The sequence below is a fragment of the Bicyclus anynana genome, chromosome 3 (genome assembly GCF_947172395.1).
Source record: "Bicyclus anynana chromosome 3, ilBicAnyn1.1, whole genome shotgun sequence".
NCBI lineage: Eukaryota > Metazoa > Arthropoda > Insecta > Lepidoptera > Nymphalidae > Bicyclus > Bicyclus anynana.
In genome coordinates, this window is record NC_069085.1 from 9,625,809 (window position 1) to 9,646,557 (window position 20,749).

At 35.5% G+C, this 20,749-nt stretch overlaps 1 protein-coding gene across 2 annotated transcripts in view; it reads right to left on the reverse strand.

Moving 5' to 3' along the window:
- Positions 1 to 20,749, reverse strand: part of LOC112044096 (tensin-1) — a 193,199-nt gene that overhangs the window by 171,747 nt on the left and 703 nt on the right. Inside the window, exon 1 of one of the 2 annotated variants that reach the window (XM_052890498.1) lies at positions 18,586 to 18,913. The exons of the other annotated variant lie outside the window; for it this stretch is intronic. Within the exon in view, the coding sequence (XP_052746458.1) occupies positions 18,586 to 18,666 (81 nt within the window). The 5' untranslated portion in view covers positions 18,667 to 18,913. Of the gene's footprint in view, positions 1 to 18,585; positions 18,914 to 20,749 lie in introns of those variants that run through there. 2 annotated transcript variants of the gene reach the window in all.

A 20,749-nucleotide genomic window follows, 5' to 3' on the forward strand; every position in this document is an offset into this window, starting at 1 on the left:
TCAAATATAGAACTAATAAATACATATAATATATGCAAACTCTCGTGCGAATGAGGGCTTAGAATTAAGGATTTAGGTCTCGTGCCGCCGGTACTACGATTATATCCTATAAAAATGCAAAAAGCTTGTGAAATGACAAAAGTGGAACCTAGGAAGTGTCGTAGTCCAGCTAGCTTGTAGTAGTCGAGCTACTGGCGCAAAAAAATACAAAAAGGAAACTTTTAAAGGGAAAAATTTTACGCGGAAAAACAACAATATCAATATTAGGTAGAGTTAGGTACTTAGTTCATACCGGTGGGAATTAATCGGTGCCGCATGCTATCCGCGCAATCTACTAAAGTAGTTTGTTTCAATTTGTCGGCCATTTTATTTATGCAGCGTAATCCGCGGGTTTTGCCTTTATGTAATCAAGTAAAGCGCTCTTGCGAAAAAAAGGTTATCGCGTTGTTTAATTTAAGCGAAACGCTCGACCGGATTAAATTGATCTATCTTAGAAGATAAATTGGTGTATTTATAGTATCATTCGTTATCAACCCATATTCGGCTTACTGCTGAGCTCGAGTCTTCTCTCAGAATGAGAGGGGTTATGCCAATAGTCCACCACGCTGGCCCAATGCAGATTTGCAGACTTCATACACACAGAGAATGAAGAAAATTCTCTGGTATGTAGGTTTCCTCACGATGTTTTACTTCATCATTTGAGATACGTGACATTTAATTTCTTTAAAATACACACAACTGAAAAGTTGGAGGTGCATGCCCCGGACCGGATTCGAACCCACACCCTCCGGAATCGGAGGCAGAGGTCATATCCACTGGGCTACCACGACTCATATCTTATAGTATACCGATAGTGAATTAACATTCAAAATGTTTAACGTCACCCATAAGCAGTTAAAACTTTAAACAAAGTACATAATATGTATAATACAGGTATAAACGTCGAATGGCACCTCAGTACTATTTGCGGCCTTGAATTCCTTCCATTATTCTATAATGGAAGGAATTCAAGTTAATGGAAATAATAGTTATTATAGTTTGATATTTTCGATTATTCAACGTACCTATATAGTCGATTCTTTCGATTAGTCAAGTGAAATACACTTTTCAAATCGTGATTAAAATACCAGCAAAAAACTTAATAGTTTTCTCTTCAAAAAGACTGTCTACAGCCTCCATCATCTGATTATACAAAGAAAAAGAAACAAGACAACACACATTTATAGATCTAGTAGCGGACTCTTGCTACTTTTTCTTAGCCCCCACATTCGCACGAGAGTTTTTTAACGGACGTTAAAAAAGCGTTCAAATACAACAAACGCATTCCCAAGCATATAATCACACGACAGTGTTTTTAAAACTCGACGTTTTTTTCGTACTATATCCGAACGCTTTATTTAACGTCCGTTAAAAAAACGCTCATGCGAATGGGGACTTACCTCGTAATGAAATAAAATAAAACCTTCTCCAGTGTTAGCTTGATCTCCCCGTGAAAACCACAAGAACCTTTTTATGGCTATTTTCTGATTTTCATTTATTTAGAAATTTATTAAACCGGCATTTTAAAGGAGTCTTCATCAAGTCAGGTTATTATTATAGTCGAAAGAGAACTTGAAAATATTTAACTCTTAAATAAAACAATCAACAAATCAATATATGCCCGCCAGAAGTTTGAATAGATTCCTCCAAGTATCAATCAGATTAAACTGAATTGGAATGCTCCTTTAATGCATTTTAGTTTTTTGACTCGTTAACAACGGAGGGATAAACTCTTTCTGTCAATATAGCCAAATGGAGAGATATTATCGAGCAACTTAATTCATACGGAAACTCCGATACGCATCTCCAAGGCCTCCCACGAGGTTTTACTGCTGTAAAACTTTATATTGTTTACGAATATAATACAACAATTCATTTTACGTAAAGCTTAATTTACCTACTTTTGACTATTTTCTAAACTCAATTACCAATAAATATATATATTTTTAATTCTTTACATGTTAGCCCTTGACTGCAATTCACCTGATGGCAAGTTATGATGCAATCTAAGATGGAAGCGCGCTAACTTAATAGGCGTAGTATCATCCACACCCATGACATCATACCGGGACGCTAAATCGCTTGGCGGTACGTCTTTGCCGGTAGAGTGGCAATTATATAGCCACGACCGAAGCCTCCCACCAGCCAATGTTCTTTTGCAAAATAATAATAATAATAATAATACAAGATTATTTGACAGTTTCGCAATAATTACTTTTTACTGAAATAAAACGTTGCGGATATTGAAAGTTTTTGTTTCAACTCCTCAATCTTATGTTGCAATAAAATAAGTAAAGTTTAAACTAACAAATAAATTGTAAAATTGTCTTCTGACATTTTGTTTGTCCATAACACACAGGTAACACGTGTATGTTCAATGGAGATAAACCGATGTGGGAATCTTATACGAGAAGCTTTTATCTACGTTAGAATTTATACTCGTAATCAAACAAAACCGTTTTATTCGAGCCAGTAACTAGCGGTTTACAATAATTATTAGATGTCTAAATAAAATATGGCCCTACAAATTAAATTAAGTTCCATTTGTATTCACGAAAGCTTTTCTTCATTTCTCTGAGGTGAAATATTTAGCGTAATTACATTTTATTGTTGCTCCTTTTCTGTAGTCTGTTGCTTGTCTGTCCAGCTCCACTCCCTAGCCAAGCGGCACGTCGATTCTCTTTCTACGATCGCTAACGCTTCGAAAACTAAAAAAATGTATGAGAATGACAGATCTTGGTCACGTGACCTATCGATAGCAAATGTCATTCCCATACATCTTTGTAGTTTTCGAAGCGTTAGCGATCGTAGAAAAAGAATCGACGTGCCACTTGGCTAGGGGGGCAGAGGTTTTCAATGAACATTTGTCAAAAAGACAAGTTAATAATGATAAAGAAGTTATTATCATTTACTAAAATGTTGTCACAATCTGAGGTGGACATACAAAGATTCATTTACCAAATTATGTTAAAGTTCGTGTTATGGAGAAATACTTTTTTTTTATTCTTAACAAGTTACTTTTTGAGTAGTACATCTCACCTGATGGTAAGTGATGATGCAATCTAAGATGAAAGCTAACTTGTTAGGAGGAGGATGAAAATCCACCTTTCGGTTTCTACACGACATCGTACCGGAACGCTAAATCGCTTGGCACAACAATAAAATGTCAAATCTTTGAAGTCTCCACGAAGGACTTACTTTGCTCAAATGAAGTGCCCGTGTAACTAGTTTGTAACTATTTCTAGTTAGTAGATTATGTATGTCAACTTTTTTGTTACATTTATCACCAGTATCAATAGAAACAAGTTGAGTTGTCCATATCGACCAGTTTTAATTTCAGACAGGTAGAATGTTGTATATTACATACTTACAGACTACATCTCTACAGTAAATACCAGTAGTTTAACTTCATACTAGAAGACGAAACGCTAACAGTTTTTAGACGACATCGTACCAAATGGAACGTTAAACCGCTTTTTAACCGACTTCCAAAAAGGAGGAGGTTCTACGTTCGGCTGTATGTATGTTTTTTTTTTTTTTTTTTTTTTTTTTTTTATGTATGTCCAGCGATAATTCCGTCAATTATGGACCGATTTTAAAAATTCTTTTTTTGTTTTGAAGGGTTTACTTCCAGGGTGGTCCCATTTTTTTCATGTCAGGATCTGATGGTGGCATCCTGGAGAAATTGAGGGGAACTTTCGAAAGTTGTAGAGACGGCTAGTGCGTTTGTTAGTGTTTCCATAAGGTATTTTAAACCACTACAACTTTATGAAGGTTTGGAGTTGGTCTGATGATGGAGCCGAAACACAGACGATGGAACTCGTCAACGATTTACAGCAGTCACCTTTTGTTTGGGCTTGATTAATTTGTATTGATGAGTACTTTCCACCTGTATGGGTTGTGACTGTATTAAGGGTCTGGTGATGAAGACGAGGGACAGTGAAGAGAACTCCTCGACGGTTCACAGTAGCTACCTCGTGTTTGGACTTGATAAATTTGTATTGATGAGAACTTTCCACCTAGATGGATTGTGACTGTATTAAGGGTCTGGTGATGAAGACGATGGACAGTGAAGAGAACTCCTCGACGGATCACAGTAGCTACCTTGTGTTTGGACTTGATAAATTTGTGTTGATGAGAACTTTCCACCTAGATGGATTGTGACTGTATTAAGGGTCTGATGATGAAGACGAGGGACAGTGAAGAGAACTCCTCGACGGTTCACAGTAGCTACCTTGTGTTTGGACTTGATAAATTTGTATTGATGAGAACTTTCCACCTAGATGGATTGTGACTGTATTAAGGGTCTGGTGATGAAGACGAAGCACAGTGAAGAGAACTCCTCGACGGCTCACAGTAGCTACCTTGGGTTTGGACTTGATAATTTTGTATTGATAGGAACTTTCCACTTAGATAGGTTGTGACATGTGTACACACGCAGTAGGTATGCTAACACTAAAAATAAAAAAATAAAAATTTTAATAAAAAAATTCAACCGACTTCCAAGTCAAAAAATAACTAACTAAAAAGCAAAAAATAACATCTTACCTATGTGCTACCTTCTGATCAGTTTGAAGGCGGTGCCAAGCCAGTGTTGTGTTTTAATTAAAGCTGTTTCTGAAAGAACCACAGAAATTTTGTAGTTAAATGGTGTTTAATTAAAACATCACTGGCTTGGCACCGCCTTCAAGCTGATCAGAAGGTAGCACATAGGTAAGATGTTATTTTTTGCTTTTTAGTTAGTTATTTTTTGACTTGGAAGTCGGTTGAATTTTTTTATTAAAAAATGCATGCTTTTTCATACATGCATTAAAGCTCTGCATACCCTAACCAATGATTTGTTATTGTAGTTAATCATCCAGTAGTACACTCTTTCTTAGTTTGTATAAAATGTCTAACTAGTGCATACCCTGATCAACAACCTTATGCACGCCACTGGCGGTACGTCATTGCCGGTAGAGTGGTAACCAGCCAAAGCTGATGCTAACCACTTTAGCCAATATAGAAATTGTAAAATACCAAAATGGAAATCGAATCCAGGAGCTGTTTGTTGATAACCACAGCACTAACAAATGCGATAGAGAGGGTTCGATAATTAAATGATTTATTTCCCTTGTGTTTTCACAAGGGGAGCGTCAAAACGCGTGTAATAATCCCCTTTGAAAGTAAAACATTTCTTTGTAGTTGCGCGATGTCGCTCTTGACATCGTCGAGTCGGGACAATTTGTTCGCTAGAAAAAATAGTCAAGGGTTATTTTGCGGTTGCATTGTGTAGACTGTTGACTGTTGAGCTTCGAGTCTCATAAATTATGTTGCACTCTAAGTTAGGAGCAGTGCCAGGTGGTCCCAAGTTATTTTAGTCGCCTGCTTATGCACCAATAATAAGGGAGTAAATATTTTATGGCTTCCATTCAAACGTTTGATTCATGGTAAGGAACAATTCGAGTTTTATGTAGCATTTTAAGTAGTACCCTATTCACAGTCAAATGTTCGAGAACAACGATATTTTTTTACTATAGACATGGCACTAGCGCGTCGAAACTGAGGCGAACAAAGGCGCCTAATTGACTAAAAGTAGGTAAACAAAGAAAGTTATTTAAATAAATAATACCTAAATATTTTCTAAAATGTCTAAAGTGTTCAGAAAGTGTAATAAAAACTATACAGAGTGTTCGGGAGTATATGTTCTTTAAGGAAAATTAATTTAAAATGTCTAAGGAACATGGTGTTCTAAAATGAATATTTTCGGAGTAAAACATATTTCTTTTATAAACAGATCTTATATGGCATCCTTATATTATGACCTAGCCAAACATAATCATTGATAAATATCATGAAGTAGCTTTCTAGTGCAGTACGGAGTGCTAGTTGTAATATCTCGTCGATATCGACAGTCAATAGACAATTACGTATTTTAAAACGCAAGGATAGATAAAGGCGTGTGATACATGAATAGTCGGAATTATTTGAATTACTATGCATGAAAATATAAAAAACTTTTTTTACTTAAAAAAAAAAGTTGTGCAGTTCGGCTCCTATAAGTGGACTTTGAAGTTATGGAAAATACTCCGCAACACTCTGTACATCTATACTTCTATACTAATATTATAAAGAGGTAAAGTTTGTAAGTTTGTAAGTTTGTCACATTTTTTAAATGGGGTAATCTTCGGAACTACTGGTCCGATTTTAAAAATTCTTTCACCAGTAGAATGCTACATTATCGGGGAGTGCTATAGGCTATATTTTATATTGGTATCATATATATTAGCCGAGTTATCACAGTTTTTGTCATACAGGTCGGACTGAAAATCCTCTTAAACAGACTTATTCGCATGCGCTGCCTTAACTATTGTGTAAAATTGAAATTAATGTACGGAGACTTTATGTATCTTTAAAAGTTCTACAAAAAAGTCCGCGACACCATATATCTATCTTCTATATATTAGCAGATATAGTACCTTTTGTGTTTTAAACATTATTAATTTTATATACTTAGGTTTACGTCATTATTTATACAACTAAACTTTAATCCTTATTAAAATAAATTATTTAATAATCACAAGGATATTATGGAGATAAGATTTGCCCTTTACAGCATGTTAATTACTTAAATAGTTTCGGAGATAATACAAAATTTCTAAAAGACGCAGAAATTCCGCTATATGACGCCCGGCGCTTTCATTTACGTAGTTCCCGTTCCCGTGTGAATATGGGGATCAAACATAGCCTATGACACACGCAAATAATGTTGCTTTTTATTGCTAAAACAATTTTCCAAATCGGTCCAGTAGATCCAGAGATTACCTCCTACAACCACACGAACTTTACCTCTTTATATTATTAGCATAGAAGTCTCTATTTCTCTTGGTCATACCATCACTCTCGAAGGACGGGACCGATTTTGCTAAAGGTAGGAGTAAGATAGAGAAGTTACAGTTTAGGGTAGGGTACAGGTAGGGAAGCGTAGGGGTAGTGTAGGGGTAGGGTAGTTTTAGGGCCGGGTTTAGGGTAGTGGTAGGGTAGGGGTAGAGTTAGGGTAGTGGTAGAGTAGAGGTACGAGTAGGATAGGGAAGTGGTAGGGTAGGGGTAGGATAGGCGTGAGATAGGGGTAGGAAAGGGATAGGGTACGGGGAGGGTAGGGGTAGGATGGGGGTAGGGGTAGGATGGGGGTAGGGTGTAGGTAAGGTAGGGGTAGGGTAGGAGTAGGTTTGGTTTAGGGTAGGGGTAGGGTGGGGGTAGGAGTAGGGTAGGGGTAGGGTGGGGGTAGGGGTAGGGTAGGGTAGGGTAGGGGTAGGGTAAATGTAGGGGTTGGGTGGGGTTGAGGTAGTGGTAGGGTAGGGTAGGGGTAGTAGAATCGAAATTTACGCGGACGAAGTCGCGGGCGTCCGCTAGTAAATATATAATGTAAGTAAACACAATGTGCGCTCAATAGAGTAGCTGAGTTCGGATCACTTCTTGCGATGATTTTGTGGGTACATAACATATCTAATAGTATAACATATCGTTGTTCGAGAAAACTTCTGGAATGTCTGTATTTTGTGGTGGTTGAAAGCAGGTTTTGTTCGTCGGCGAAGCAAAAGCAGCCAGCTGGTGCGCATGTTACGCGAAGCGTGATATTTTTTTGCAAACACCATGTTTTGTGGCCGCAGTTAAAATTTCAGCGATGTAACTAAATACAACTCGGTAATATTATACATAATTACGTACCATGAATAGAATTGCGTAACAAAACTATCCCAATGTAATTTATACGGTTTACCTCTATTTTAAGCTTCAATTACGAGCTTAATCTCGAGCTTGCTCATGCTTGAAATTTCGATCGCTTGCTGTAATAGTAAATTATGCTAATAAGTAAATTCCCCTAGGCAACACAAGTATTCTTTAGTGCTGCGTAAAGTCGGTATTTCTCGTATCGTAATATCAAATCACATCAAATCAAAATTCTTGATTGCGAACAATATTTTCCGGTAAATAGCGCCAAGTGAAAGGCATCTTATTACAAAATCACTGGAGTAAAACAAAATTTGGCAGAGAGGCAGTTTATAGTTGGTAGGTGTCCGCTAAAAACGGATTTTGTGATAGAGAGATAATCCGGATTAAGGAGGTCTAAGGGCGGGCGTCAGCTAGTTAGGCGATAAAGTTAAAAACTATCCCACATTTCTATTTTTTCAAAAATCAAACGTTTTTTTAAATCAGTGCAAATAATTAAATGCGATGTAAATTAATGTTAGTTAGTAAAGTTAAATAATATTCATAACGCATTACTCATAATGAAACAACGCCGCTCCTGTTGTGTTCATTAGAAGCATCGCTAAGTACCTGCGAGCTGCGCGGTGCCCCTCTCGACTTCCGGTCAACACTCGACTCTCGACTCGCTTTAGGCAGTTCCTGTACCATGCAACATCCGGTGGCAATAACAATTACGCATTTAGATCGGAAAATAGCACGCACATTCACACACGTACCTGAACCTAGAAAAAAGGGGTCAGTGTTTGTTGAATCAGTGTTTGATGTGTTTTTTTTTATTGTTTTCTATTGAGGTTACAAAAAGATTTATCGAGAAATACAAATACACGGGTACATTTGTATCGCGTTCAAAGATTTTCATACATTGTGCAAGTGCCTTTAAATTAAAAAAGTTATCATTGTAAGTATTGGAAATTGAAATAATATTTTCTAAGGAAGTTTTTATAGTTTTTATTTACTTGTACATATGTTATCTGTGACACAAGTAATAATAGTATGTTAGTAGGTACATTGTCTCCACATGTTTCTATATTGTACTTACATATATTAAGATTAAAGTCTTTAGTCTTGTAATGAATGATGTCAGATGTTCAAATATTAATTCCGTACAAGATTTTTGGTGGTTTAGGCAAATCAATTCATTTAAGTATAGGTAATTCCTAGACCTTCAGATTTTGATTAAAACATTATAATGAAGCAAATTGCAACTCATACATAGCAAACATTTATGCAAGTTGTAATCTCAATTAGATTAACATAGCAAATATTTATGAAAATCCAATGTATCCAACCTTCATTCAGGCCGTGATAGCCCAGTGGATATGACCTCTGCCTCCGATTTCGGAGGGTGTGAGTTCAAATCCGGTCCGGGGCATGCACATTCAACTTTTCAAATTAAATATCACGTGTTTAAAACGGTGAAGGAAAACATCGCGAGGAAACCTTGAATTGAAGAAAATTTTCTTGATTCTCTGCGTGTGTAAAGTCTACCAATCCGCATTGGGCCAGCATGGTGGACTATTGGCCTAACCCCTCTCAATTTGACAAGACACTCGAGCTCAGCAGTGAGCCGAATATGGGTTGATAATGATGATGATGATTCAGACCAAACATCGTAAATATGCTGTAAAACGCATTAAAAGAAAAGATCGACTTAAAAATTTGCATCATCACGCATCAATCTCAGATTAATTTCAAAATGGTTACGTCATTACTTTCTTTTTTTTTTATTCTTTACAAGTTAGCCCTTGACTACAATCACACCTGATGGTAAGTGATGATGGAGTCTAAGATGGAAGCGGGTTAACTTGTTAGGAGGAGGATGAAAATCCACACCCCTTTCGGTTTCTACACGACATCGTACCGGAACGCTAAATCGCTTGGAGGTACGTCTTTGTCGGTAGGGTGGTAACTAGCCACGGCCGAAGCCTCCCACCAGCCAGACCTGGAAAAATTAAGAAAACCTCAATCGGCCCAGCCGGGGATCGAACCCAGGTCCTCCGTCTTGTAAATCCACCGCGCATACCACTGCGCCACGGAGGCCGTCAAAAATCCGTCTTTCAGGCGTAAAACACGATGATAACGTTGAGATAGCGAGCATATGTTCGTAGTAATGTAACAATAAATCTTTGGCTCATATTGTAAGCTTTTTTGGTAAGCGACAAAGCTCTTTATGAGTACATATGAATAAGACGTGATTCCACGCAGGGGGTCTGCTATGGTATTAAATCAATTTAGATCTTAACCGACTACTGGTTATTACTTTTTATTATGATAACACCTAATGCCTACCTACCTACCAATATTTATTAAGGCTAGGAAAAACGTAGAGAGGAAAAACCAGTTGTATGTATTGCTCAGGTATGTTTTTTATAATTATAGTTAACATTATCACTTTCGATACATAGTTAACGGACTATAAAATATCAATTCATTATTAATCACACCGCAGACCATAAGTCCTTAAGCAATAATTTGGTACAATAAAGTAATGCTTAAAATGTGAATGAAAAAAAAATATTCAGACTCAGAGGTACCAATTAATTTATATTTAAGTACAATTTATTTTTGAAAATTATTTAAGACCGCAAAATTTACAGTAATTGCATTTGTCACACTTGCCATTTGTCGTTGAATTAAAATTTTATTTTTCGAGGTATTTATTATTTATGTAGTTATATATTATATTTTTTTAGTTGTAATATATTATGTAATACATATGTAAATTTTAATATTATATTTACGTATATATTATATTTATTTAATTATTTATATATATAATTACATATACCATTGCACCTTCCCACTCTTTCTTTCGCAAGTTCTCTCGTCAGGGGTTGCCTAGTAGAGATTACTTTTAGTAATAAGGCCGCCTTTGCGAGCTATGTTTAATTTATCTTTTTATTGTTTTAATTTATAATTGTATTTTTGTGTGCAATAAAGTTTTTCTTCTTCTTCTTCTTCTTCTTAAGACCCTATGGATAAACTTTGGCGTTTACTTTCTACCACATTATAAAGATATCTTTTAAGAGCTTATTTTTTATCCACTTTATCTATTAGCACTCTATGGTATCTTACTGTATTTATATCTACAAGCAATAGTATTTTCAAATAAGGCTCTCTAACATTAGTGGCGAATAGCCAAAGTGGCTCAGGTTCTTAATGTAAGTGTATACGACCATATAAATTCAGACATTTGAATGCCCATAGAAATCGTTATGAGAACTTATGTACCTATTTCTTCTCTCAATAAGAAAAATCGTAAAGATACCTATAGCTACCAGTATAATATCATTATATCATTAAAACCGGCGTAAATACTAATGTAACAAAAAACAGACAATGCGGTTTAACATTCAATATAATAATAAAAACTAAATAGATTAAAACCACAATACTATATTATACCTATTTATCTGGCGCCAACGCGACAATGTACTTTGCACTATTTTATTATTCTGTATCACTCCTTCTATTTAGTTACTTTTGTAAGTATTTTAAGTATACATATTTTGTTTTATTCAATGACCATCCTACGTACAAAGACCTACAAAGCCTGATCGCGACTAATAACATCTATTTACAACAAAAGTATACAAATAGGTTATTGTTTGAGTGGTGAGACAAAAGGGTTCGTCAATCGTTAAACGAACGTGAGTTGCTCTCAGTTCCTGAGAAGTCGATCATTATTCAGCGAATTATTAATTTATTCGTTAATCATGGCTAGATCTATTTTGTCATGTTATTATGCCCAGATTTTTATTTTCGATTTGAATTTGTGACAACGCTCTCAAGTGGAACTCCACCTGGACTGGAACTGCACTGGAATGAAATGGACCCTAAAAAAATATCTAGGTTTCAAGTTCAATTAATTGCCTGTTTAAGTAATTAGTAAGTTAACCTTAGGTTGGGTACGCGTATTTTTATTTCGAACAATATTTTTTATTAACCTCCTTTCACTAAGTTTGTAAAAACCTTGTGTTTAAAGTGGGACGATTAGATGAACCTGTGGCTTCAACCTAGAATTCAGTTTAGAAAAGTTGAGCTGTTGAGGTTTCTGTTATTGTTATTATTAGTAAGTACTATGTAAGTACCTTTTTTAAAAACTATTCAGAAAAATATCAGAAAAGTTTTGGTTCAAATGTTTTGCTAATCCATGGAATGCTAATATATTGTCTCATTGGTAAACTGCGATTTAGTTTAATAGTTAATTTGACCAGCATCTCAGAAACCGGGAGTTAATCTCATTCACATCGACACAAGCGCGCCATTGGAACTTCGAAGGCTCACTCCCCAAAGGAATGTGCCATAAATCATCGTATATCCCATGTATATCCTCTCTCAAAGAAACCGACATGCCTGAACCGTACCACTACCCACAATTCATTGTTATCAATAGAATGTTCGTAATAAAGGTAAATGTGTAGCTTGCACGATACAATTATTGAGTGAGTGAGTAATATAAGTGCTTAAATAACTTACTAACTTCATTTAAGCTGTTCACAATAGGTATTATTTTGGTGTATTAATATACAATACCACATAAAACATATGTACAAGTACTATAACAAATGACAATACTAACTTAAGTATGTACACAAGTACCTATACAAACAGGATCGCGTAACAATGACTGAGCAATTTTATAACTGAAACAACGTCGAACAATAAAAAATAAACAGGTACAAATAGTAACTATATAAATCGTATTGTAATTTGCAATCTTCAAACACTTGTAAAAGCTTCAAACTATAGTACCTTATGCGTTATCAAATGAGTTGTCGCACCATCAGTCATTTCCCTATGTGTATCATAACTTGCTATTAATGGCCCCACTAAACAAGTCCGCCTACAAGCCATCCTATTATCTAGCTGACTAGTAGGTCTTAAATAGATTTAGTTACCTACAAACGAAAATAATTGATGGCCCGAGGACTCAAATGATAACGCGCTTTATAATGTTAAAACATACATAAAACGTTTCCAGAAGACAATTTCGATTTTGATAGTCTACCTATTTATTCCTTAAGTTTCCTTAGTTAATACTATGTACCACAACGATCAATAAATATTATCTATGTACCATAACTCATAATTGCTAATTTTTAGGAATCGAATATTACGAACTATCACAACAAACTAAATGACGGTTTAATACACACAATCATAATTATACATATCATCTTTGTAGGATAACATAAGACTGTGCCCGCATTGGCTAATTAAATGGAGACGTCAAAAGCACCGCCATTGAAAGGCCTTTTGTGAAACACTGCACTGATGCACTCAGCGCACGCGCAACCTCACATGACATGCTTCATAACACCACAGACAACACAACGCATACGTGGATATATAAACAATGACTACAGATTATACGGATTCATTCATTCATAAAAACTTAAACGCGTTACTGCTTTCCAATGAGAATAAGTCATTGAAACGCTTATTATATGCGTATTATGACTGCGTCGTTGGAAAAACAAGCAACGTCTATGAATACTAATCCATACCCCATTTTGCATAAAGGTCAAAGACAATAACTGCTTTTTGACCTAAAAACGCCACAATGTTTTCTAATCACAGATGCGTCCAGTAATGAGTGTGGACTGCGAGATAAGAGCGAATCAACGAAATTCCGACGTGTGTTTTTACAATTTTTAAAATGACACATGTTGTTATTCGGAAAACTCTAAAACTTCATTATTAAGTAAAGAATTAGAACAGCTGCAACATGTGACTTCTCGCGTATTTTAAATTATATTTTTATTCGCGTTTTATTTGAAATTATAAATTTTCATAAATTTTTTTACGCCCCAAAAATATTTCTTAGTGCTAGACTATTGTGTAAAATAGTTGTTTGGGCTGTGACATATCAGTCAGTTAGCGATGCTTTCATTAGGTATATAGAAATGAATTCCATCTACGCTAGGTACTAGCCCGTAATAATGCTTTATCAGATACTAACAAACTTAACTCAAGATGATACGTCCTTCCTGGGGAAGCATCCTCACTACAATCTACACATAATAGGTAATTATGAGAAAAGAATTTATTAATATACGAGCACTCAGCATACTCCTTAACGCTTCTCTATTGCTCCATGCATTTCTACTCTTTTAGGGTTTTATATAAATAAATACATACTTCATATGTATATTGTGATAAATAAGTATTGTGATAGTGAGGTAAGTAACCTATTTTTGAAGTCGTTGCTATTCAAATGCTTGAAATTCCAGAAAATTGTAATCAATAAAATATCTCATTTAGGTATTAAAGTTCTAAGTAACTCTTTATAACTCATACACACACGAGTTTAAAATCATGTTTTATAATTTTTAGTTAATAACAAAAATGTTTGTTCAAATGCTAGCATTAGACCGTTCACACGCTCTTGTAGTACATTGTACGAGGTTTGTATTGGGTGACAGTGAACTTGGCTCGCTGCAGCGTCGGCGGGTGGCAGCGGCGCCGACCAGCCCCGTGGGCGGTGCACTTGTTCTTGCGCAACTATTTGGGAACTTCGGCTCTTGTGCGAGCCATGTGGACTGCGGACGCGCATCGCCACATTAGCATTCTACCGTTAACTCCACTTACCAAGGCAAACTTATGACGACACACACCATAGAACAACAACACAACATCTACTTCATATTATTTGCATAGGAGCAGAACCTTATATGCATTGAGAAGCTATTTTAGATACTGAAACATAAGCTGTTTTTGAGTGTGATTTATTCGAGTTGAGATTTATTTACGTACTTTTTAATATAACGTATGTATGTTGTAGGAGTGCCGTGTTAGCCCAGTGAATATTACCTCTGCCTCCGAAGGGTGTGGGTTCGAATCCTGTCCGGGGAATGCAAATCCAACTTTTCAGTTGAGTGCATTTTATGAAATTAAATACCACGTGTCCAATGGCCAGAGCCCAATGGTTCTATAGCCCAATATACATATAGGCCAATGGCTATATAGGCCAATGCCTAACCCCTCTCATTTTGAGAAGGGACTCGAACTCAGCAGTGAGCCGAATATGGGTTGACAACGACTGCTATAGGTACTATAATGTATTCTGTTGTATTTATTACTACGCTATTCTAATAGTACTTATCTATAGATACATTTCTTTTCGTTTCCTCCGACTGTTACCTAGTTATCGTTAAGTAAAGGTTTATAACATTAAAGTATCCGTGTAATTAAAAAGTAATTAAAAATTAACAAGTATTTAAGATAACATAGTGTAAGTAAAGACATAGATAAAATAATCACAATTTTAATGTAAATATTTTAAATGATTATCTAAATATATAAAACTCAAAGGTGACTGACTAACATAGTAATCTATCAACACCCAGCCCAAACCACTGGACGGATCGGGTTGAAATTCGACATATAGATAGATGTTATGACGTAGGCATCCGCTAAAAAAGGATTTTGACCAATTCTACCCCCAAGGGGATAAAATAGGAAATGAAAGTTAGTATGAAACTCTGTCAATTTTGCGGCCATTTGGCTGAAATTTGGAATGAAAATAGATACTCAGGATTAACACAGGCTACTTTTCATCTAGGAAAAATCCATGGTTCCCGCGGGATTAATGTAAAAGTGAATTCCTCGCGGACAAAGAAGCGGGCGCCCGCTAGTTATGAATATGTTAGGAAATTTTGAAATGCCTGTTATATTTTTTAAGTAGATAAATAACTATGGAGATATTGAACACTATCAGATGGCAACTTCGTCCATGAGGACAACTCTGAACATCTATGAACAGACGTTTCTTAACTAGTTTTTAACATTCCGTTACTTTCTTAATTAGTGGTAGTGTCAAAAAGAAACTACAAGTACTTAGTACAATAGTTTCAAAATTTCAGCTTGCGAACGTAAGTAGTTTTAGTTGTTTTTTTAAGTGTTATTCAGTGTGTCAGCTATTGTTTTATATAAAAACTAACTGTTACACACGTCTTCGTCCGTTAAATAAGAGTTAAGCAATCCTTATGACATCAGCTATTTCCCAGTAATATATGTAGTATGGCAAAATCGGTTCAGTAATTTTAGAGATCGAAAGAACAGATAGACAGACAATGAAAATTGTTCTATCGAATACTTATAGACTAAGAGCCCGTGAACCTCAGACCTTCATCATTTTACAAAAGCTGAAAGTTTGTCAGCTCTTGCTCCTACCATAAATAAGTACGGTAGCCAAATATTGAGTTTGGAACGTGGTGGCTTAGAAGAGATGAAGCCAAGTGTCTGGCGAATGGGGGTATCATTTCATGATGAGCTGACAAACTTTAGCTTTTATAAAATGACGAAGGTCTGGGCTTCACGGGCTCTCCGTCTATTAACTAGGTATACAGTATGCATTTAGTGGTATTTAAGTATACAAAAAACAGACACAAATTTATTTATTTGTATTATACCATTACATAAGGCCATTGTAATTAAATCTAATAATGATTGATTATGTAAAAGATATGTACAGAATATAGATACCTCGTAGTCTGCGATAAATGCACTCGTGATAACCCGCGGGTTACTTTTGTTGATAATGCGATTCAATGATGCATTTTTCTCATTCATATTATCACATTTATTTAGGGTCACAAAATACCGTAACTTTTTAAAAGGGGTAGGTAAATTTAGAAAAATGTACCACTCTAAAAAAAATTATACGAATATTCAAATAGAATCTCAGTAGCAATACCAGAGTTAGAAAATTGGTGGTGGCAAAGCGTTAGATTTAGCGTTTTTATTCTGTGGTGCCACTGGGAGAGCACGTTAAATCGTCGGTCCGAGTACTTGTACATATGTTTTCTGTGTCATTAGTATGATAGTGGTACTGGTCAAAACACCCGAAACCAGCTAACCAGCATTGGAACAGCATGGTGAGTCATGATGAGTGAACAAGCCCCTTTCCTTTGCGAATTGGATTTGATTTGATTACAATGTTTAAACAGCGTTTTATAGAAATAAATGAATTTTGAATTCTACTTTTTTTTTATTTTGTCTGAGTAGGTACTTACTAGTTAATCCTACTTAAGATTTTTTCACTAACGTGCTGGGTCTTAAATGTTCGGTCTCCTTATTAAACAACTTTTAATGTACCACGTTCAGAAGGAAGATACCGATGATGGACATACACAATAATCGGAAAATTATCCTCCGAGTCAATTGAAGGAACGTATCCGGCTCTACCCGTTTAGGAGCGCGGCCGATCAATTATCCGTCATTGGCTTCGTTAGTGCCGGGAGCTGGCGGCATGTGGGAAAACTGGGATATCCTTTCACATGTTCAGCGTTTAACAATGAACTAACATTTTAGGACATAAGCGGTTTAGCCTCACGGTTAAATCACGGTATTCATTCACATCGGAATACTTACAAGTTAAAAGTAAAATTTTTAAATAGCCCCATATTGTCATGAAATTAACTGAATATGCAATTTCGAAATGGGCACATGTCTGAAAATTTAAACTGTACACGAATATTTTTTTTTTTTATTGAGAAAGAATACATAATGGAACTTAAGTTAACTTATCCTAATAACTATACAAATCATGCCCACGTGGAATGGTGGCAAGAATACTGGCTGTATTTCCGCGTTGGACAGCGCAAAAATGAGCCAGCTCTTCTGTCACCAGTCGAGGCAACTAGCCGCGGTGAAATGATTCGGTAAAATAATTATTTTCCAAATCAGTGTATAATTTCTAAGTAACTATTATGTTACATTTTGGTGTTAATTACCCTTCGAAAATTACTAAAATTATTTATTATAGAAAGTTAGCTTAAGTTCCTTAGTGTATTCTTTCTCAAAAAAAATATATTTAAAATTCATCTAAATATGTGCTATTAGCTATTAGATATTTTACATTTGTGAGATGTATGTACAGAGTATCCGACATGTGCCCTTTTCGAAATTGCATATTCAATTAGAATGACGATTTTTGTGTCAGATTTTAATACGATTCCATTTGAAAGAGACACAAGTTGCAGGTCAAACACATTAAAGCCTTTTCACTTTTCAGTACCTAACTTCAAATATACGCTATTGCTGAAATGTTCATTGGAAAGTTCTCAATTTTCAGTTCTGACGGAACTAACTAACCGGTAAAACTGACCTAAATTCAACGTTTACAATACCTATCAATATTTTTATTGTTTTATACATAGAAGGGCCCATAACCTTGCTGTTGGGTTAAGAATTTTATTAATAGTTACTAGGTTTTGTAGGTAAGTTGTACTTATGTACGTACACAAAGAGTACGTACGTATGATTATAATATGTAGGTACATATACACCTGTTACCTAGTTATTCTGTTATGTACATAACATACAATTATTATTGAAATGAGTATGTACATAACACTGAAGGTGAACCATATTGAAATAAGTAGGTAAGTATGTTGATAGTAAGTACTTAATGGAAAAATTGAATTTTGATACATTTACTAAAACTATTTTATTTTTCGTAGGTACAAAATCCTTTATCTCTTTCGAAAATTCAAAAACGGCTTGACCGGTTTAAATAATTTTCAAGTACATATTTACTTAGCTACTCCTAACACAGGGGTGGTTTAGAAAAATAAATTAAGACCATAAACAAATAAGTAGTCGAAAAAAAATTAAAAATAAATTTATATAAGTACGGGATCTAAGGAATTGCTATCTTTTGGTTCATACTTAATAATTCGAATTTACCGATTCAGGCAGTATACTAGGATGTAAGTAAACAAAGTATAACTTCATCGTATTAGCAATCGATGTATTTATATTCTACGATGACGAAAATCAAATACCTACCTGAAGTGCTAACTGCAACGGTCCACTGACGCGGCAAGCTGCCGGCGGAGATTCGTATCCCCAGAAACAGTTCCAAGGCATTTTGATTCATTTTCGAAAACCGGACAAATACGTTAATTTCGCCTCCATTTCACACTTTCCACATTTCCAATCATTGTTATAATATTTTATTATTAGACATAGATGTAGCCGGAGTTTTTAATACAAGTTATTGGTGTTTTATGGGCAAAATTACGTTTTTACGTGATACAACGGGATGCGTACGGCGTAGAAAGATATGAAAGTGGTACGGGCGTCCTAGAACACGACCGCGGCCCAACTGCGCCGAGCGCTCTACCGATAGCGGCACCCGGCCCAGCTGATCCGCTCTCGTCAACGATCATCACCCGGGTAAAGGCTGTATTATAAAAAAAATGTTAAGAGCCCCGCTTACTTACAACTTTTAGATGACAGTCCGCACATCTGTCCAACTAATTCACGCACAATTAAAAAGTCGGCCAACTAAAAACTAGCTAATACGAGTAGAATAGAAAATTGTCGCCGATGGCACAGTAGATACCGATGGTTTGTAAGTCTTAATACTCACTAACTTTAGTTGAACTTTAGACAGTATGTTGTATTTACTTAATTAAAACTTTTCAAGTGTAACTATTTACGCGCCTTGGTAGTAATTTATTAAGATCTAAAAGTTCTTTAAGTAAATACCTGAGTAGGTGCTTATACTTACAGACATATCAGACGCGCACTCCATACTATCGAATAGCGCTGCTTATCCTCTAAGATTAGTTACGTTTGAAAATTCTCTTGAATTTCTGTAAATTAGATAGCTGCATAATGCACAAATCAAAAACCTACAAAATCTATCATTATGGATTTTGTAGGTTTTTGATTTGTACTCTACTAAAATAAGACTGTTTTGTTGCTCTAGACGACGACTCTATGACCCTTGTCAATATAAGGATGATAAAGTCGTCTTTTTTAGAAAAGCAACAAACAGTAACAATTTGCGTGTAGACGTAGACGGTATGTGACACTTTACCGTAATAATATTTTTCAAGGAAAAATCAAACACCTTTAAATAATTATTCTAGGCAAGATTTTTAGTAGAATAATTCCTACTTTCCCAAAAATAATTATGTTGCTTAATCAATAACGAATGCCCCCATTAAACCAAAATAATAGTTTTTACTACTGTTTCGACTATAAGAACACCGAACATAAATATTCATTACATTCGGAACCTCCTTTTTTGAAGTGGGATAAAAATAACTTAACACTTAGTCACCATGACAGCGTTGTAGAGCAGAGTACTCTAATGGGTAATCAAAACAGTTTTATGGTTAAATCATTAACATGCATACAACACTCTAAATGCATTAAAACCAATCTACAGAATTGTGTGACCGAGATTATCCTGATGATACGAATAACAAATAAGTACAAAGTATTATGGTATTTTATGATTTTTAACCGACTTTTAAAAACGAGGAGGTTCTATATTCTACAAGTCTAGTTGTACCTACTTGTATAAATTTCATTATGTCTTTGGAATTATGTCTTTGAATTTTAACAAAACGTAGCCTAAGTACTAATTGTGTTAATTTGTCAACAGGTACACCAATTGGTTACAATAGCGAAAGTTGGTAATTGATTTACAACAGAGAGTTTCTGGTTTCAAAATCCAGCTCGAGTTAGGATTTTTTAGTTTATTGACTTAGGTCTTTAACTTAGGACGTAGGGATCGTCAAAGACGTCTCGGTACAGCTCGGCGGTAAAACTGCCTGTTAAGTGAAAAATACTGTAGTACCAATATTAGCCCATTTAAAAAAATAAAAATCATAAATTGCATAGAGCTAGCTAATAAAACCTGGCAGCTCGTGTCTGAAAAGCAAGTCATTCCCGATAGCCCAAGAGATGTCACCATAATCAACGAACTGTAAAAGACGAAAGAGAAAGACGAATATTTAGTTAGTTATTGAACCTGCTTTGACGAAGTTAATTTGTCTTTTATTTGTAGTCAATCCTTTTTGTGCTCTAGCTACTGAAAGGCTTATAGCTTCACGTATAATTTGGAGTACTCTATCATGACGACGTGAGTAAAGACCCCTATCCAGGAGCACCTTGCATCCAACCAACAAGTGCCTTGCTGTTCCTATTGCCTCAC